At 53.8% G+C, this 20,933-nt stretch overlaps 1 protein-coding gene across 4 annotated transcripts in view; it reads left to right on the forward strand.

Annotated features, from left to right (window-relative positions):
- The window catches only part of TNFRSF8 (TNF receptor superfamily member 8), a 77,670-nt gene extending 57,404 nt beyond the window's left edge, over positions 1–20,266 (forward strand). For 2 of the 4 annotated variants that reach the window (XM_045475670.1, XM_045475668.1), the window contains 7 exons: positions 2,247–2,343; positions 2,545–2,690; positions 4,566–4,667; positions 4,795–4,848; positions 11,454–11,479; positions 14,458–14,662; positions 18,066–20,266. In XM_045475670.1, coding sequence (XP_045331626.1) covers positions 2,247–2,343; positions 2,545–2,690; positions 4,566–4,667; positions 4,795–4,848; positions 11,454–11,479; positions 14,458–14,662; positions 18,066–18,313 — 878 coding nt within the window. In that variant the 3' untranslated portion in view covers positions 18,314–20,266. The remainder of the gene's footprint in view (positions 1–2,246; positions 2,344–2,544; positions 2,691–4,565; positions 4,668–4,794; positions 4,849–11,453; positions 11,480–14,457; positions 14,663–18,065) is intronic. The other 2 variants (XM_045475669.1, XM_045475671.1) reach the window with 2 other exon arrangements.
- Positions 20,267–20,933: the final 667 nt, after the last annotated feature.

Genomic DNA, 20,933 nt, shown 5'->3' on the forward strand with positions numbered 1-20,933 from the left:
AATTCTAGAACAGGCAAACCAATCTACAGTGACATAAAGCAGACCAGTGGTTGCCTGAATGTGAGGGGAGGATTTATGGCAGAAAGGCACTAGGGAACTTTCTGGAATGATGGGAATGTTGTAGATCTTAAATGGAGTTAGAGTTACATGGATGTATACATTCTTCAAAACTCATCAAACTGTACACTTAGAGGTCATTTTCTTCTACATAAATTGTGCCTTAATGAAGTTGATTTCAAAAGAAAGACTTTAAAAATTGAGGCTACATTTAAATATCAGGGGATAGTATTTAAATTTATTCATTTATATGTATTTATCCGTTATTTATATAAAAGAGTGAGCGAAGGTAAGCAGGGGAGGGACAGAGAGAGAGAGAGAGAGAATCTCAAGCAGGCTCCTCACTGTCAGTGCAGAGCCTGACATGGGGCTCGGACTCACAAACTGTAAGATTGTGATCTGAGCTGAAATCAAGAGTCAGATGCTTAACCGACTGAGCCCCCCCAGGCGCCCCCAGGTTTCTCTTTTAAATAAAGTCAGAAGACCTAGAGCCACCAAGCCACCTTCCTATGTGACCACAGTTCGCTGGAGATAAGGAGCAGCCTTTTCACTTTGATCTTTTGAGACACGAACCAGACCGTCTCAGCCAGCTCTAGCTGCGGGAATAGCGGTTGACAAACAACGTTGACGTTTCAGTGTTCAGCTCCTGCTCCTCCGTGGGTCAGCTGGGCACTCTGCTGACTTGCTGGGCTTATTGGTTTGGTGTGGGTTTGCTTCCAGCATTTCTCATACTTCTGGGACCAGCGGGGGCCCCTCCCTGCCCAGAGCACCATCTCCTTATGGCAGCGGTGGAAGTGCAGAAATGCCCAGGCTGGAAACAGGCACTCTCTTACTTCCGTCCTGCTCCCCTGACCGTCAGAGTCGCTTGGCGTTGGTGAGGCAGAAACACAGACCCCTCCTCCACCCGAGGAGTGGACACTTGATTCAACCTACCACACGGATCCCATCCTATATCGCTAATTCAATCGTTGCTTTGGGGAGAAAGACAGAATTTTTTAAAAATTTATTGATTTATTGAGAGAGAGAAAGCTAGAGAGTGGGGGAGGGGCAGAGAGAGAGAGAGAGAGAGAGAGAGAGAGAGAATATCCGAATATCCCAGGCAGGCTCCGTGCTGTCAGCACATAGCCCAACCAGGGGCTCCAACTCACAAACTGAGATTATGACCTGAGCTGAAATCAAGAGTCGGATGCTTAACCGACTGAACCCCAGGCGCTCTGAAAAAGCCCCACTTTTTAAGAACAGCTTTATTGCAGTATACTTTACATACCACAAGATCTGCTGGTTTTAGGTGCGTATAATTCAATGATCGTAAAGAAATTTACAAAGTTGCAAAACCATCACCACGATCTAAGAGACCTCACGCCTTTAGTGGTCAATCCCCATGTCCCTCCCGAGCTTGGACAAGCACTGATCTACTCTCTGTCCCTCTAGATAAGCCTTATCTAGGCATTTCCAGAATATGTGTTCTCTATCGGGGTTCTTTCACTCAGACTAATACTTTTGGGGTTCATTCAGGCTGTCACATGTATTAGTACTTTTGTTCCTCTTATGTCCACACAATATTGTGGTACTGATATACATTTTATTTACCCGTTTACCAGTTGATGGGCATTTGGGTTGTGTCCACTCTTTTGGCTATGATGAAGAACACAGCTATGAATGATCATGTACAATAGACAGTCGTGTACACGTTTTAATGCGGCTGCACACCAGCCTCCCCCATGCGCTCGCTCTCTTCCTTCCCCCACCTTTGAGCCTCCCCACTTTCAATTTCCTCTGCTTAGATGGCCCTACCCATACACACATCCCAGCAACAGCCTCCTGAGGGAAGCCTTCCTGGTCAGATGAGGTTGAGTCTCCCATTAAAGGGAGCCCACGTGCCTTCGTGTGACACCTGCATCATGTCTGTGAGCCCCACCAGCCTGCGAGCCCCTGACGGTAGGGATCGGTTTTGTGCACTGCTATGTCCCAGGCTGCAACACGGTCCCTGGTACACAGTAGGTGCTCAGTAAAGAGTTGTTGCTTGGAGGGAAGGAAGGAGGGAGAGAAGGAAGGAGACAGGGCCAGAACACTAACCTGGGTCTGCCTGGCTGCAGTGTCGTTCCGGCCTCACCGTGTCGCTTCCCTGGAAGTTACCAGTCCTGCTGGGTAAGGCTCCTTGACACCCATTCTACGACCACTCCCTGCAGGTACAGCTGAGAGGGATGCCACCCATGAGCCGCCGCCTCCCCTAGAAGCCCACCCCGAGTGCAGCACCAACCCAGAGGACAGCAAGGCGCCCACCAGGTGACTCCCTGGTCCCTTTTGGGGGAAGCTGGGCTGGGGTTGGAGGTGGGGCCTGGGCTGGATCTCTGCACCGAGCTCACGAGTCATCTTGGAGGATGTGTGCCCATTTCTGTGCTGGGGTGGCTGGGAATGGCTCCTGTGTACACACTTCCCTCTTTCCATCTCAATCATCAGTCTTACCTCTGGCTTCTCTCCTGGCAGCGCCATGGCCTCTCCAGTCTCCGCAGCAGACCCCCAAGGCAGTAAGGAGCATGGAGGGGGCAACACCCACACCTGGGGAGACACCTTCACATCAACGAGCTCCCCCATCTCTTTCTCCTCCACGGGAAAGCCCATTCTGGTTTCAGGTAATGATTACCCCGCAGAAAGGAGGGTCTGCCTCCCAGGAGGCCAGGAGGAGGGAGGTTTCTTCCTGGGCAGCAGCATCCATTGGGTGGGGGAGCCCAAGGTTGACCCCAGGTTTCTGGCTTCTTGAGCTGGGCCTGCGGCTCGGTCACTAGCTAGCGATTGTTCCTCAGTTCTTGTGAGCAGGGACTTTGTTCACAGCTTCATCCCCATGGCCTGTAATTGCTACTCAGAAAATGTTTGTACCTGGTTAGCTCAGTTGGTAGAGCATACAACTCTTGATCTCAGGGTCATGAGTTGGAGCCCCATGTTGGATGCAGAGTTAGTTCACTTAAATAAAACTTTTTTAAAAAGAAGAAGAAACACGAGAGACGATTAAACGTATTTGGTGAATGGATATATGACCTTGACTAGTTGCTTAATTCCTTTGAACCTCGGTTTTCTCACCTGTAAAATTGTAACGCCATGTAGCACGCAGGGCAGCAAGCATTGGAATACATGCAGCTAGTCCAGTACGGACAGGGCTCCTTCTAGACAGACATTCCAAGTGCGCTTCATTTTAGGGCTTGCAGTTCTCGTGCCAAACACTAGGGGGCGGCAGTTCTCCAGCCAGCCGTCCTCAAAGCGCCCATCCTGGACTTGCAGTCTCAGCAGCTTGTTAGAAGAGCAAATTGTGGGCTCCACCCCAGCCCCACTGAACCAGACTCTGCATTTGAACATGGCCCCCGGAGATCCCTATGCACATTAAAGTTTGAAAAGCACACATATGGCGCATGCTACTTTTTAACATCTGAAACTGGACTTAAAAATCAGTAACTAGGTATGTGATCTTCATAAGGGACAAAGGATAAAAGGAGCAATTTAAGTACTAAGTTTTAAAAGAGTATATACTTAGCTAGCGGTTAAGCGTGTAGGCGCTGGAGCCACCCTGGCCTGGCCCAAGCCATGATTCTGCTGTTACCCTTTGCCATTTAAGTGAGTTACTTAATCTTCCCAAGCCTCAGTTTCCCTCGTTTGTAAAAATGAGATGGTAGCGGTGCCTACGTGATATTCAGGGAACGCTTGCTGAGCATGTTTATGTTCTCATGGAGCTTCCCATCTGGAGGGTAGCTGGGAGTCCTCCCAGACTCCCCATGTCACCCGCCTCGCTACTCTGCCCGCCCCCGCCCTGACTTTGGCCACACCGGAAGTGCCACAGGCTGTCGGGGGACGCACATGGCATGTGCCCTCCTCACGGCCACTGAGACTGTGACTTCTTTGTTGTTGTTGTTTTTAAATGTTTATTTTTGAGAGAGAGAGGGAGAGAAAGGGAGTGCGAGCCTACAAGCAGGGGAGGGGCAGAGAGAGTTGGGCAGAAGATCCGAAGCAGGCTCTGTGCTGACAGCAGAGAGCCTGATGCGGGGCTCACTCCCACGAACCATGAGACCATGACCTAAGCCAGAGTCAGATGCTCAACCTACTAAGCCACCCAGGCGCCCCTAGACCGTAACCTTTTGGACCTCAGTTCCTTCACTCTGGCTCTGTGACTCCTCAATTTCTCACTGTCTAAAAATGTTTTGCTCTTCTGTCAACTATTCAACTCCCCCGATGGGCTCCCTAGAGCCAGGTGAGGGAAGGCAGGTCGATAAGGGCCTGGTGCCAGGGAGATACAGGGTCTGGGTTTCAGTCCCCTCTCAGGGAAGGACCTGGTCCTGCCAGCCTCCATGGCATGTGTCCCAGGAGAAGGAGAACATAGTCTGGGCCCGTGAGGGCCGTCCCATGTGGTTGCAGCAGGGCCCCTGGCACACTGCGATGGTGGAGACCTCGGCACCCCCCCCCCCCCCCCCCCCCCCCCCCCGCATCAGGGTGGAGAGTGCAGGGCCGCCTCTGTGTTCCAGGACCTGTGCTCTTCTGGATGGTCATGATCCTGGTGGTGGTCTTGGTCTCCATCTCCTTCCTCCTGTGCCACTGGAGGGCCTGTAGGAAGTGGATTCGGCAGAGTGAGTAGATGTGTCCTGGGGGCCTTGGAAAGGGCCAGGCGCCCTGGACTAGTCTGGCTGGGGCCCTGCCCTGCCCCCTGAGGCTCCCTGAGGCTGGCACCTCCAGCCAACTCTGCTGTCCTTTCAGAGCTCCACCTGTGCTACCCTGCCCAGACCTTCCGGCCCACGCTGGAGCCTGTGGGTAAGTGTCCCCGTGTCCAGAGGGGCTGCTCGGGCCACACGGACACAGCAGCTCTGGGCTCTGGGTTTGGGGCTCCCTCTGTCCGCAGCCTCATCTGTAACAGGAATGTGATGCGGGTGGGAACTGCACGGCCTGTGCCTCACAGTCCTCCCAGAGGGCTGGCAGGAAGGTTTAAGATCCACCTCGTCTTTCGTTCTTTCCTCCACGGTGCCTCCCGGAGAGGCATTCCTGAACGCCTTCCCCTCCTTCCTAGCCTCCCTACGCCTTCCTTTCTCCCCTCTCCTGCTGGCAGCGAGGGGGGCATAGTGGTCTGTAGGGCAGGCTGATAGGGCTGGGATCCTGGGTCTACCACTTACCAGCTACACGGCCTCGGGTGAGTTTCTTAATTCCTGTGTCTCCGTTTCCTCACCTGTAAAAGGAACAGTGGGACTTCGGAGGGCGGGCGTGTGGATCCGTCGAGGTGGGCCTGTTGGTGCTGTGCGGAGTGCGTGGTGGGTGGGGCCGTGCAGCGGGGGGACTGCTGACTGACAGACCGGCCAGTGTTGGGGGCCTTTTTCCTCACCAGGAATCTCAGGGCTTTCTGAATTCTAGGTTGTTCTGAAGCCCTTCCTGGCCCTTACTCTCTGATCCCTGCCCGGCTTCCGGGTCAACTTTTGCAGGCCGCCTTTTGGAACCCCTGACCTATTTCCAGCTCTCACCTGGTATGTGTGTTGTGGGGGAGGGGTCCCAGCCATCTGTGCCCCAAGTGCCTTTTCTCCCCTGTGCAGCCCTTTCCAGGCAGGACAAGGTCTTCATCAGCACTCCATAAACACTGATTGAGCACCTACTGTGTGCTGGGCCCTGACCATCGGGGAAGGAGTGAATGGGAATTGTCTGAGCTTCCCTTTCTGCTTTTGAGGCAGGCTCCCATAGAGGGTCTCACTGACCCAGAAACCCCAAGGGAGGTGGGTGATGATCATCGCCATTCCACAAGGAGGCAGCCAGGCTCCGAAAAGGTGGATAAGTGCCTGGGGCCACACAACCTTCAAGGCTCAGGCGTGGTCCTTGAGATTGTGGCCTTTGTCTGTGGAGTACAGACCTGTCACCTCCACCTTCCTCCCCGCAAGCTGTGTCACCCCCAGGGTCCACTCATGAGCCCAGTGGTCAGCCTCAGGCCAGGTCACAGCTCCTTTGTCCCCCGGGCCCCCATCTCCCCAGGGCCCTTGGAGACCCTCACTGTGGCCTGCCTTTTGACTTGAGCACAAAACCTGTCCACTGAAGCCTGTTTTGAATTTGAATTTGAATTTGATGCACAGCAGGTGCATGTGCTCCCTTAGCAAGGGGGGTTTTCGTGTTTTGATAGTTTCAAGCCTTTTTCCATGAGCTGTCAGCCCTAATGTCTCATTGAAACCTGCGTTTGCTTTCTTGACATTTTTCTAGTATTAAAATTTCCATTGCCGTCAGTTTATTTTTTTCTTCAAACCTTCTTGATGGCAGTTTTGCCACAGAGAGAGAGAGAGAGAGAGAAAGAAAAAAATCACCTCTTAAGAAGCCAGACCTACAAGGAACCAAGCTCTGAGACTCAGTGGTGGCCATCCTGTTTGGGGCTGTTTTCGGCCCTCTGGCTTCCGGTGGGTCCCTGGGCGGGGGGGGGGGGGGGGGGCGGCCTGCGTTCCCAGGCCTGAAATGGAAGGAAGGCGAGGCCAAGATAAGCACCCAGGGCCCAGGATGAGAACGGACTAGCGGGGTGGATGCCCCATTCCCTCCCGAGCAGTGGGTGCTAACGGGGGGAAGCGGGTTTCATTCCTGTGCTCACTCATTCGTGTATTTAGATCGTCCTCCAAGCGGCTCTGTGCTGGATACCGAAACGGTGGTAGCTCTCCCAAGCCTTCAGACCAGTGTCAGTTCTTTCAGGGGATGGAAGGCTAGCAGGATGGGAATGCGTGACCCAGCCCTCCCTATCCTGGAGCCCCAGCGCTTTACCAGCCTTCACTTGAATTGATGTGACTTTATGGTACATGTCCTTGGTGACAGGCATTTGCAAAACACATACGTGTACAGGGGGTCTGTGAGGCATCTGCTATTTTTATTCCCATTTCACAGACCAGGAATCAGAGGCACAGAAAGGTGGAGGAACCTGTTTAAGGCCGCTTGGTTAATAGGCAGTATGACCAGGATATTGTTGTTACCGTTGGTGGTGAGATTTTTGTACAAAGGGCCTGTCACTATTGACGTGTGGGGCCAGGCCGTCCTTTGCTGTAGGGGCTGTCCTGTGTGTTGTAGAAGGTTCTGCAGTTTCCTCGGTCTGTAGACCCACCAGATACCAGTAGCGCCTCCCAGCTGTGACAGTCAGGCACATCTGCAGGTAGCTTACTGTCCCCTGGGGGTGGGAATCACGCCTGGTTGAGAAACACTGACTAAAATTCTTTTAATCCTTCCTTTTAATGACACTGAAGTCATTATCTGCTACTTCAGGCAGGTGGAAGTTGAAAACCATTTTGTGTTGTTTTGAAACAATTTCACACTTACAGAAAAGTCACAAATGCAGTACAAAGAACTGAATTTTTTCTGAACCTTTTGAGGTAAGTTGCCCACTTAATGCCTTATCATCTCCAAATACTTTAGCGTGTGTTCATACAAACATGGGCGGATTTTTGGACAACGTAGTGAAACCGTCAAAATCAGAGAATTCACACCGATGCATTTACCACCAACTAATTCTCAGACCCCTTTCAACTTTCTTCATTTATCCCAACAACATCCTTTATAGCAGAAGAATCCAGAATTTCGTGTTGCATCTGGTTGTCATGTCTCTTGAGTTTCCTTCAGTCTGGGTGCATTGCCGCCTTTTCCTCCGTGTTCACGACTTTGCCACTTTTGGGGATCCCAGCCCTGGGTTTGTGGATGTCCCTCACCTTGGGTTTGCTTGACGCGTCCTCACTACTGGAAATTAGAGTCCAGTCATGCGTCTCTGGTGGCGGGAAGATCCTAGGAGTGACACCCAGTTCCCTGGTGGCATCCGTCCTGCCGGGCTGCAGCACCGAGTTGCTCTTTTCTCCTTGGCAAGTGCTAAGCACTTTCAGGGGAGGTACTTTGAGGCCCCGGGGATAACTGCTTCCCCAACAAACTGTCTTCTTTTTCCTTTGTGTTTATAGCTGCCTGGACTCTTGGATTGCTATTTTATTCTGTTGCCATCGTTATTTAATTTGATGTTCAAGTTGCCTCAGATTAGGCCAGCGGGGGCCCTTGAAGCTGGCTCCTGTGTCCTTTTGTCCCATCCTTTCCTGTTTTGAGCACTTCTTTAAGATGATCCCAACGTGCCTGGTACTTTCCTGCCCTCACCCTGGAATCGGGTGTGTCTCCGAGGAGCCTAGGTCTTAATCTCGGGGTGCCCCTTGCCAAAGCCTGGCTGAACCTCTGTGCCAGACTCCTTCCCTGGGTCCGGTCTGCTGCCCGCAGCAGCCAGGACCCCAGGCCACATTGGGGCTGGGACTGAAAGGGGAGAGTGACCAAGATGGAAGGGACCGATAATGTGCACATCAGAACCCCTGTGCTCGGCTCCGGTGGCCCTCAGAGTGGCCCTGGGGATACCATGCACTTGTCCCAGGGGTGGCCCCGATGCTTAGTGTGTCCCTGGACTCAGGTCCTAGGGTGCCAGATGCGTTTATAAGAAGATCACAGTTATTCCCCAAAGCAGGAAAACAAATAAGTGAAGACAGTGGACTGAAGCAACGTTTTTAGGGGAAACGCACTTACGAAATCTGACCTCTGTACTTGGCATGACTGGTTCTGGGTCTTTAATCAAAGCACACACGTGGGTTGTAACGAAGCTGTAGGCAGACATTAGTACCTCTGGATTCTGCCTTTTCACCTTTGTGTTATTTTATGCTTGTTTCCAAGAGTCAGTATCAAATGCTGATTTTCTCTTTGGTGGGATGGAGTGCCGAGCCTCGTTAATGTCCCGGGACCCACTATATGCCAGGCAGCATCCTGGGCACAGTCCCTTTTTCACGTTTAAATTTTTAAAAATTTTAAACACACTTCATTTTTTAGAGCATAGGCTATTTGAAAAGATAGTACAGAGAGTTCCCTTATCACACCAGTTTGCTCCATTATTAATGTCTTACGTGAATATGGCATATTTGTCACAGTAAACGAATCAATATTGATACATTACTGTTGACTTTATAAAGTCCGTACTCTATTTAGGTTTACTTAGTTTTACCCAACCTTTTTTTTTTTTTTTTTTTTTTTTTTTTAACTGTTCCAGGCTCCCACCCAGGAAACCATGTTACAAATAGTTGTTGTCTCTGCTTGGGCTCCTCTGGGCTGAGACAGTTTCTGACTTTCCTGTTTTTGATGACCTTGGCAGTTTTGTCTTGTTTTTTTAATTTTAGAGAGAGAGTAAGAGCATGAGCAGGGGAGAGGGGGCAGCAGGAGAGGGAATCTTCAGTAGGCTCCATGCTCGTCACAGAGCCGAACACAGGGCTTGATCCCATGACCCTGGAATCATGACTTGAGCTGAAATCAAGAGTCGGATCCTTAACCTACGGAGCCACTCAGGCGCCCGTCCACCCCCATGACCTTGCCAGTTTTGAGGAGTACTGGCCAGTTATGTTGCAGGATGCCCCTCTGTTGGAATTTGTCTGACATTTGCCTCCTTATTAGATTGGACTTAAGGGGTTAGGGGAGGAAGACCACATGAGTACAGGGTCATTCTCATCATATCACATCAAGGTTCATGCTCTCCGGGTGATTGATCATTGGGCACCTTCACGTTTGAGATCTCATTTATCTTCACAAAAACCCCCCAAAGTTGGCATGATGTGTCCCATTTTCCAGACATGAGGACTGAGCCTGGGAAGGTGAAGTAATGTTGTGTTGGCCTTCCTGCCAGGAAGGCCTCTGCTTCAAGACTGCTAAGCAGCCTCATTGTTTGGCATCTGGCTCGTTCTCAGTTTTTTGTTTATTATAAATACCACCTCTGTGCACAACCCTGTTGTGTTCTCTTGGGTTATTTCCTGAGGGTGTGTACCCAAAGAGGGATTACTGGGTCAAAGGGTGTGAGGTTTTCCTTGCCAGTTGGCTCTTGAGAAACATGGAACCGGTTCACAGGGCATGAGAAGCTGTGTTCCTTTTTACCCACATCCTCTCCAAGACTGAATTTTATCACTTTTATTTATTTTATTTTATCTTGTTACTTTGTTGTACTTTCTCCCTGTGGCCACCCAAATCAAAGTTGGCTGTTTGCAAAACTCAAACTCCCTCTTAAAGGACAAAGATGAGGCCTCACTGACATCATTTAAAGGAAGCTGCCTCGGGCCAGAGAGCATTTGGTGGCTTGGACTATGGACAGTGGCTACCTAGTGGGAATGAGCCACAGCCTCCCATGGTGACCACTGTGCTGGGAACACCAGTTACCAGAGGAAGGAAACTCGGTGCATTTGTTAAGTCAAGCATCCAGAATTGTGTCATTTTATACACGTTCTCCTTTTGACCATCATTCTGGTTCCTTTCCTCTTTAGACACTTTGCTGATGGTCGCTTAAAAGGTACATGTAAGAGTGTTCCCCAAACTGACCTAATGTCTACACAGCATGTTCACACCACCTGTCTTGTTTGTATTATCACAGCTGGTGGGCCTCCAGTGAAGTGTTTCAGCTAGGATTCAGGGCTCATGGTTCCCAGAGCTGCTGAAATCAGAGAGTGTTCTGGAGGTGACTTAGCCCATTGGCATTTTCAGAGCAGATCTCTCTGGTCAGGTGTGCACACCCACAGCAGTCTATTCCAAGTCTCCGAGAGGGCCTCCTCAGGAGTCCGAAAGGGCTGTGTGTCCCTAGAGGACAGTCTATGCCGGGAGTTGATTTGCCCTCGGGTAGACCAGATGCCTGGGCACCATCTCCAGCTGTCTCAAATGGCCAGTGGGCCGTGGCTAAATACCAACATGTGCTTGGCCATGACCTGGCCCTGTATTTGATAGGAGAGAAAACCTGGGGGTGGGGGTTTGGGATAAGAAGAAGTTGTGCCCTGAGAATCCCTGAGTCTGCGCCTCCTGAGCCCACCAGAGGGGGATGGTAGGTGGCAGGCTGACGATGAGCAGCTGTCTTCCTTGAAGGTGGTCATATGGGCTCTTCCAGGCACGAGTCGTAGAAACCGAGCTCCCACAGAAGGCCTCCAGGGTCGCCTGGCTTCAGTGTGCCCGGAGCAGGTTCAGCAGAGGTCCTCAGGATCGGTCATGTGCTCTGTGTTACCAGCCCTGAGGTCTTCCGTGAGACCTTTGCATGGGGCTCTGAGGAGTTCTGGGCTCTCTAGACCCTGGGGGCTCCAAGATAGTGTCTGCAGCCACAAACCAACTTCTGAGCCCGTGGGCTGGGGGAGGGCGTCAGTACTGTGATTGGCTTAGTGGCTGGGGAAGAGGTGGTTCCCAGTTCTCCCATTGCCACTACAGAAGTGAGCGCTGGGAAATGAGTTCTGTGCCCAGGGTTGGGCGCACACTCTGAAGCCATCCACTGCTCTCCAGCCCGAGGGCCTGATAAGTGTCAGCTGCCATCCACGCGTGGCCTGGGATGGGACCAGGTGGCCCCCAGACCCTCCTTGGTGAAGTCCCTGCTCTGCTTCTTTTTGCAGATTCCAGGCCCAGGAGGAACCTGACCGTAAGTAGCCCTTCTTTGCCCCGCCTCCCTGGCTTTGTGCCCCTAACTCTGACTCTTTCGCTAGCGGATCTGCCAGTTCTGAGAGCTGTGGGTCATTCCCCTCCCACAGTGATGGGGTGCGCCCCCCGCCCCCGCAGGTTCAGGCTGGGTCTGCCCCCCGTGGGATGCTCTGAGCACAGCGGGGCGAAGCCAGGCTCTGGCAGTGGATGGGGCGCCCCATCCGCTCAGCTGCCTCCGGCTCCCGGCTCACCCTGCTGGGGACTCTTCCAGAAGGGCCGTGGATTTGGTTTGGGCCGATTTGGGTGCCAGGTGTGGTCAGAGGAAGGCCATGCTGACCTCCCCTTTTCTCCTTCACTCCTCTGTGGCTCTCATCCTCACAGCTGGGATGGCAAATCCAGAGCATGACTCTGAAAATGTAGCCATCACACATGGGCACTTCCCAGGAGCCAGGCACCTCGCTTGTGACTCTTAAAGTTACCTTGGGTAGGCCGTACAACACTCAGAGGTTGGTGCTGTGGTCCATTTTACAAAAGAGGAAACAGAGGCACAGATGGGAAAGGATACTCCACAGCTGGAAAATAGATCAGCGAACCCTGGTTTGATTTGAACCCTGGTTTGTATGGCTCCAAAGCTGGTACCCTGGGCTCCAAGGACCTCTTCACCTGCCTTTTACAAGCAACTTGCTGTGGGTAGGCACTAGGCCAGGCTTTGCAAACTTTACCGTTGATCCTACGATTACCCCAGATGGGGCTTCGACACCTGGTCCTCACTGGGCTTGGCCTGGTGCCCTGCTATGCACCCAGCCTCCAGGAGCAACCTTTGGGGGGGAAGAGCAGGGGTGTTGCCATCGGGAGCTGAGGGACAGGGCAGGACATATGGATGAGTCCCATGTGTGTATGGTTCACCTATTTTTGTTTTCTTTGATCAAGTCTTCCGTACCCTTTTATTTTTTTTTTAAATTTTTTTTTCAACGTTTTTTATTTATTTTTGGGACAGAGAGAGACAGAGCATGAACGGGGGAGGGGCAGAGAGAGAGGGAGACACAGAATCGGAAACAGGCTCCAGGCTCTGAGCCATCAGCCCAGAGCCTGACGTGGGGCTCGAACTCATGGACCGCGAGATCGTGACCTGGCTGAAGTCGGACGCTTAACCGACTGCGCCACCCAGGCGCCCCTCTTCCGTACCCTTTTAAAAAAAAATTATTTGAGAGAGTGTGCATGCATGCAGGTGGGGGAGGGCAGAGAGAGAGGGATGGAGAGAATCTCAAGCAGGCTCCCCACTGTCATCGCAGAGCCCACGTGGGGCTCAAACTTGTGAAACTGTGAGATCATAACCTGAGCCAAAATCAAGAGTCGTATGCTTAACCAGCTGAGCCACTCAGGCATCCCCCCTCACCCACCCGTGACTTTCTTTTGACTCAGACTTTCACCCTTGGAGAAAGCTTTCCATCCTTTAGTCTTTAAATATAATAGAACCACAATGTGAGTTCAGTTTCAAATTATGGGAGGTCACATTCAAATATGCTTGGGTCAGGTAAGTGGCTATTACAATACCAGGAAATTTCATGAACAAGGCATTTAATGATTTCTAAGATAAGCAAACATCTTTTGGCCACGGGAGTCAGTGCTTTTATAGTAACTTGTTTAAAATGCCATCTTTTGGGGGCGCCTGGGTGGCTCACTCGGTTAAGTGGCCGACTTCAGCTCAGGTCATGATCTCGCGGTCCGTGAGTTCGAGCCCCGCGTCGGGCTCTGTGCTGACGGCTCGGAGCCTGGAGCCTGTTTCAGATTCTGTGTCTCCCTCTCTCTCTGTCCCTCCCCCGTTCATGCTCTGTCTCTCACTGTCTCAAAAATAAATAAACTTTTAAAAAAAAATGCCATCTTTTGGACTTCAAATTAATATAAAAGAATATTTGGGGTTATGTAGATATACTTTGTGAATTACTCAGACTCATTCCCTAACTAGTATGTGTTAGAACATTTCATGAGGGGCGCCTGGTTGGCTCAGTGGGTTAAGCATCTGACTCCTGGTTTTGGTTCTGGTCATGATCACACGTTTCATGAAATCGAGCCCCAAGTCAGGCTATGAGCACAGAGCCTGCTTGGGATTCTCTCTCTCCCTCTCTCTCTCTGTTCCTCCCCCATGTGCTCAAGTGCTGTCTCTTTCTCTCTCTCTCTCTGTCTCCCTCTCTCTCAAAAATAAACTGGAAAAAAAAACCCAGAACCATTTTCCTGAAAATGTACAGAACACATTGGTGTAATCACGAACGACCGCTGTCCCAGGAGGTCAGGGCTGGGGAGTTGGGGTGGGTCTGGAGTGCACACTTACCAACAGGTGCTTTATGAGCATGGATTCCGGAGCGAGGCGCCAGGGTTCAAGTACTGGCCCAGACACTTACTAACTAACCTGAGCAAGTTCCCTGACTCCTCTGTGTCTCCGTTTCCTGATCTGTAAAATGGGGAGGGGGCTATTCTCAGTGCATCGCACTGAGTGATGCACTGGTGAGTGCAGTGTGGGATGCTGGCTACTGTCATTTAGTACAAGTTAAAAGCAACACGACTTCTAAAATTCTCCACAAGGACATCAGGCTCTCAAACCTGAGAAGCCTTGGGGCACCTGGGTGGCTCAGTCGGTTGGGCGTCCGACTTCGGCTCAGGTCATGATCTCACAGTTTGTGAGTTCGAGCCCCACGTCGGGCTCTGTGCTGACAGCTCGGAGCCTGGAGCCTGCTTCTGCTTCTGTGTCTCCGTCTCTCTCTGCCCCTCCCCCGCTCATGTTCTGTCTCTCTCTCTGTCAAAAATAAACATTAAAAAAAAAAAAAAAACAGCTGAGAAGCCTTGGGTGGTGTGTGGCAGCTTTAAGGCAGAGAGGGAGACCCACTGGGGTCTACAGACATGAAGAAACAGGGGCTTCCCAGCTCAGAGCCCGAGGGGAGGTTGGGGCACCCCGCATCAACTCCCCATCTTCTGTGTCCACAGCAGTTGAGGAGCTGCATATCGGTGGCCGAGCCGGGCACAGAGGAGCTGGGATTAATGGGCCCCCCGGCCGTGGAGACCTGCCCCAACGGGGAAGCCTGCCTGGAGAGCATGCGGCTGCTGGATGCCAGCCCGGCCGGGAGCCCCCCGTCCCCCAGGGAACTTCCCGAGCCCCGGGTGACCTCAGAGCATACCAACAACAGGATCGGTGAGTCTGCTGATTTGGGGTGTGGTCAGGGCCGAGGGGGCAGCGGGGAGATGGGCACTGGCTCAGGGTCCAGTGCCCCCGACCGGAACCAGAGACCCTAGGGCGCGAAGGCCCAGCGAGGAAGAGGCCCTTGTAAGCAGGAGATGCTTGTTGTGAGAGAGTTAAAGCATGCTTAGGTATATCACGAAGGCTGTTCCCCCTCGTTACCCCAATTCAAATTTCTGTAAAACAGGAATAGTGCTAATTCTGCCTCATAGGGCCATTGCGAGACGTGGAATCATGCGTGGGAGGTTGTCCTGGTGGGTGGGGGTGAAGGTGGGGGAAGAGGCTCCCCTGCCTGGTGCCTGTTGTTGAGGTGAGATGTGGACGCCGCCCCATCCCCCAGCAAAGAGCCCCGTGAAGGGACAGGAGGACACCTTGAAAGGTGCCGGTGACAATAAGACCTGCCACTTGTCTAGGTGAAAGTCATCTCTCGTTGTCCCATGGCCTCTGAGGACAGTGTCTTCCTCCTCTTTTTATAACTGGGGACACTGCAGCTGGTGGGGGACGGGTAGGTGCGTGAAGAGATCTTCCCTGTCACACAGCCACTGAGTGGCCCAGCTGGGACACGGCCCCCCACCTGCGGGGCTCCGAAGCCTTTGGCTTGCCCACGGCAGCCTGGAGGCCAGCACTTCCCGAACTGCAGCCGCCCTCCCACTCAGGCGGACCTTCTGCTTTGGCTTCCCAAGGGCCTCCCTACCTCCTCTCCTTCTGCTCTCCACCCTGCTACACCCAGAGTGTTTGTGCCAAAACATATGCCCGTCCGTTGTGCACCCCTGCTTAAACCCCTGGGGCTGGGGCAGGGGTCCCTGTTGCTCTCAGGATGGATTCCAGGACTCTTATTCCGGCCTTCAGACTGGTCACCAACTGCCTCCTCCCCACCAGACTCACCTGCCTCCTGACCCCACTGGCCTGCTTCTCCTACCCACTGGCAGTTTCCCGAGTTCACAGAGCCCTCCCTCCCTCCTGAGCTTCTCTGTGGAAGCTGCTTCCTCACCCTGGATGGACAGCTCCCTCTTTAAATCTCGTTAATTCCTGAGCTCCTGAGGCCCCTGCCCTTTTGCCTCCTCCTCCAGGAAGTCTTCCTGGCCCTCTGCACTCTCCTGTCTAGACCAGATGCCCCTCTGGTGTGCTCCCCCAGACCCCAGGCCTCCTGACCTAGTATCCTCAGCACCCAGCAGTGTGACTATTTGTAGCCTCGCTTCCCCCCTCCCTTCACCCCTCCACCTGGCTGTGAACTCCATCTCTGTCCTCTGGAGGGTTAACCGTTGCTGGGTAATACCAAAGAGGCTTTGTTCTCCACATTTCTGTCGCAGTTGCTGGTGGATTGAACTCTTTGGGGCTGAGTCTTTCATATGAAAACAAAACTTTTGGAATTGTAGCTTTCAGCAAGGTTTTTTGTTTTTTCCCCATTTTTAAAAAAAAAATTTTTTTTCAACGTTTTTTATTTATTTTTGGGACAGAGAGAGACAGAGCATGAACGGGGGAGGGGCAGAGAGAGAGGGAGACACAGAATCGGAAACAGGCTCCAGGCTCCAAGCCATCAGCCCAGAGCCTGACGCGGGGCTCGAACCCACGGACCGCGAGATCGTGACCTGGCTGAAGTCGGACGCTTAACCGACTGCGCCACCCAGGCGCCCCTTTTCCCCATTTTTTAAAAGAGGGTTATTTGGGGAAATACCACCAAAGACATCTCCTTTAAATTTCCTAAGAAGTCCTAATTTGAACGTTTGAGTCCCTGCCGAGGGCAGTGCCCGGAGCTGCGGGGGCAGGTGGAGGGAGGTACCGAGCTCCCGGGATGGGAGTGGGCAGTCTGCTCCAGCTGGCCTGTTAGCCTTGCTGGCGAGCGTGGTGGTTGGGAGCAAAGGCCTTGGAGGTCCTCTCAGGAGCCTTTTGTCCTTCTCATACCATCCCAGAGGGGCCCCTGCTGCCCTGTCCAGCACCCCCGGGGGACCAAACTGCAGCTTGAGCTTTATCCCTCGCCCCCAGGGCACCAGGCAGGGAGAGCCCCTTCACTTCCCACCAAGATAACTTGCCTGGATTCTAGAGCCCTGGGTGGGCTGCTCCATCCCAGTGCCCTGCTCCACCCCAGCTTTCAAGTTCCTTCTTGAGCTTCCTCATTCAGACTCCAGAGATAGTCACGGGGCCGGGCTGCTGGGAGGCCCTGAGTGCAAGGCCATGTAGCTGGGCCGGGTAAAGGCTCCTCGCTTCTCGGCTTACTTAGCTCCCCTGAGCCTCCAAAGCCCCAGCCGTAGATGGTGGTACGACCCTTAGGGGATCATGTCTCTGATGGGCTGTGCTGCTGATTCATCCAAGCAACATACACCGGCAGCCCTACTACGTGCTACTCAGGCACAGCTGTGAAGGCCTCGGGTGGGCGATGGGAAACACGTAGCGAACACCTGAAGACCCGAGGTACGGCCCCGAGAAAGACTCCCAGGCTGTGGCTAATTATCAACAGGGCTGAGGTTTCTTTTTTTTAATTTTGTTTTTAAGGTTTTTCATCTTTCAGAGACAGAGAGACAGAGCGTGAACAGGCTCTGAGCTGTCAGCACAGAGCCCGACGGGGGGCCCGAACTCACGGACAGCGAGATCATGACCTGAGCTGAAGTCGGACGCCCAACCGACTGAGCCACCCAGGCGCCCCAGGGCTGCCTGGGTTTACCTGGACCTTAAGAGGTTCATGGGGCTCGGGACTGTCATGGCCATGTCCCAGGAGTGCCCCCAGGCAAACCGGGACAAGTCCGTCACCCCTGGTTTCTGATTTAGGCACGTGGATAGGAGCGGAAAGGGTGGCCAGTCAGGTGGGGGTTTCTTCTGAGACTTCTAACTACCTGGTGACTTTGGGCAGGTCTTTTAACCTTTCGGGGCTTTAGGTTTTTTATCTGTCCACGGGGACAATCCTAGACTCTCCCCCTGGCAGCCGGGATGTGAGGATTCGGGAGTAACGCGTGGAGGGTGTCTGGACAGTGTCTGCCACCAGCTAACCTCCTCTGGAGCTTCCCGGGGCTGCCACTTACCAGCTTCTCTCCCCAGGGCTCGCTTTCTCTCCCGGCTTTACTCTCTTCTTCCCTACCAGATCCCCACTGAAACTGGAGGAGACCGTGAGCCTCTCCCACAAGGAGCAGGCGGGCCGGGCCAGTGCTTAACTTCTCAGCGCATGGTTTCTAGCTGTTTTATTTCCTTTGAGCCTCAGGACACCTGTGAGGTTGGTGGGGCTTACCGTGGATCAGAGAGATTGTGTCATCTGCCTGAGGCCACACAGTAGGAGTGACGAGGCTGGGGCTTGCACCCACCTCTGCCTCCTCACTCCGTCCAGCCAGGGCTCCCGTTCCCTCACTTCAACCCATCCTTTTGCTTACAGAGAAAATCTACATCATGAAGGCCGACACAGTGATTGTGGGGACCGTGAGGACCGAGGTGCCTGAGGGCCGGGGCCTGGCGGGGCCGACGGGGCCTGAATTGGAGGAGGATCTGGAAGGGGACCACGCGTACCCCCACTTCCCGGAGCAGGAGACAGAGCCGCCTCTGGGCAGCTGCGGGGACGTCATGTTCTCAGTAGAAGAGGAAGGAAAGGAGGCCCCCTTGCCCATGACTGTCTCTGAGAAATGAGGCCTGGTCTGGGTTGGGGCTGAGAGGGCAGCTGGGTGGCCCCGGAGAGGCCAGGGTGGCACTAGTGGCACCAGGCTGGCAGCAGAGGCCTGTGTGGCCCGAACTGAGGTTCCGGCATCCAGTGGAAGACCAGCCTGGGCAGGGGGCTTCTGGTGGTTTCCAGTTGCGCCCCGCCCAGCTGCCCCCCCCCCCCCCCCCAGCCCAGACCCCGGGGGAGCCCGGCTTGTGCCGTGGAGACAACCCAGGGGCTGGATCCGCACGGCAGTGTTGGAGCAGCAGGCAGACAGCAGGGACTGGGCGCCCCGTCTCCCACCACTGCCGGGAAGACGCCCTCGGAGCCCGGAGCATCAGACGCACGCCGCCAGGGCCGGAGCTCACTGGCAGCAGAGATTGTGAGGCACAGACCCCTCGGCCTGCTTCTCTCGCCCGGGGCCTCGGGAGCAGTGCCCCCCTGACCTTGCTGCCATGCCGGCAGCCCCCAGTTACTGTGGTGTGGCCCCCATGGGCACCGAGCCAGCGCCTGTGGTGGTTTCTCCTGAGTCAGTGGGGAAGCCAAGGGACGAAGCATCATCCCCCATCCTGGCAACGGCTGCCACGGTGTGCTCTGTGCCAAGGTGTGTGCCCAGCCTGGCCGCCTGCCCTGCTAGGGCTGAGCGAGACCCTCCTGGTGCCTCCAGCCCCTGCCTATGCTGCAGCCCCCGTGGTGGGCTGAGGGCCTGGGGTCAACTGTCTCAAAATGTCCCCACCAGTTCTCCCAGTGGGAAGCATCTTGGGACCCAGATGTCTGTAGATGCTCCAGTTGTAGATGTCTGGGTCCTGCTCCAGCCGGAGACCCCGCCCACCCGGCTGCCCTCCTGGAGAATGGCCTGCTGAAGGGGAGCCGTGGGCCCTTCCTGGATCCTTGCTGCTGTGTCCTGGGAAATGAAGATGCACCTTCCCCAGATCTGCCATGCTTATAGATCCCGGCGGCCCCCTGCCCTGCCCTCGGGCTCCCCTGCTCAGCACCCACGGTGGGGATATGGATGTCAAAAAGTAACGCGGTTTCGCCCAGGCATTCAAATGCCTTCTTCTGGATTCTTGGAAAAGCAAGTAGTTCAGTCCAGATTTCAGGATCTTTGCAATTCACGAGAAGGAGAAGCTACCCTAACTTGGGTCCGCTGGCCTGCTCTCCCCAGGGCTTTCAGACTCCTATAAACACACGAGGGGCCTTGGAGAGGGGCCTGTGGGCAGAGGACAGGTCGGCCGCAGCCCAGGGCATGGAGTCTCAGCCACCTAGAGGCTCCTGGAATTACCCCCTGCAGGAGGCCAGGCCCGGGAATCTGCTGTTTACCCACCAGCCTGCTCACTGTCAGGAGGAAGTCGAGGCTGGGTCAGGAATCAAAAGGGTAGTTTCTGAAACTGCTCAGATGTTTTTGGGAAAGTTGGAGAGGCTAGGACGCTGACAGACATACCAGAAGCTGGAGAAGTTTACATGAAATTTTAGAGACAGCACCGGCACTGTGCCCTGAGCTTTGGCTCTGAGGGGCCCCGAGGACACCCCACCCCGCCCAGCAGGACACCCAGCAGGGTTCTGGCAGTCTTGACTTGAAGATACTGGCGCACGTCTAATAAACGGAGCATTCCCTTGTCCAAAGGCCCCTCACAAAACTTTCGATCCTCCAAAACTTTTGATCCTCAGAAAATTAGTAAGGTCCCTTAAAAAAACTAATCGTAAGGCTCAGGAAACTATCTTTGGATTAAGAGTATTTGAGAACCTCTGAGCAGGAAGGGTCTGGGCAGCCTCTCTCCCCACAGGACAGGGAGGTCCCTCTTCACCCATCCACCTGGGCAACCAGCCTCTGGTGACAGGGAGCCCACTATCTGCTGAGGCAGCCCTTCCTCTGCGTACTGCCTACTCCCTGGTCCCAGACCTGTCCTCCGAGGATATGCAAAATAAAGCCTCTCTTGTCATAAGGCTCCCTTTGGGTATTTGCAGAAAGAGATCCCTGGCCTCCCCATGACCTTCTTCCCTCTGGGCTGGGCTGAGCAGCCTCCCAGCTTGGGAAAAGGGGAGTCACAAAGTAGTAGCATAAATAAACACGTAGTCTCCGGAGGCGGGGGGTGGAGGGGGCGGGCAAGGGGAAGACGAAGGGGTAAATGTGAGACTTGGACTTTGGGCCTGGGCTGGGAGGGAACTGCCCCCACAACAGGCAGCCAGCCTGGAGCCCCCCTCTGACTGTGGTTCCCCTGTGGGGTGGAGGAAAGAGACGGAGGGCTGTGGTCAGACCTCACCCACCCCATCCCCAGGACTCCAGCTCATGTCCAGACCTGCAAATCAACCCAGCCGTTTAACCAGCGTCTGCCTGCCATGTGGCTGGTCTGAGAGCCACGGTGAATTTCCCTGTCTTGACCCGTGATCAGGGGCCACTTCTCAACCTCTGTCTGTTCTGATGTCCAGGTGGGCAAGGCCCCTCCTACTCAGGCTAGCACTTCGTAGGCTGTGCACACGTACATCCCTCTTCCTGAAGAGTTTGTATTCGGGGAGTGACGGTAAGTGATGTGTCCTACGGAAGCTATTGCACTCAAAGGAAATTTATCATTTCCCAAGCTGTCTGGTAGGTTGTAAGCTGTTCTAGGTTCT

The sequence above is a fragment of the Leopardus geoffroyi genome, chromosome C1, assembly GCF_018350155.1.
Source record: "Leopardus geoffroyi isolate Oge1 chromosome C1, O.geoffroyi_Oge1_pat1.0, whole genome shotgun sequence".
Lineage (NCBI taxonomy): Eukaryota > Metazoa > Chordata > Mammalia > Carnivora > Felidae > Leopardus > Leopardus geoffroyi.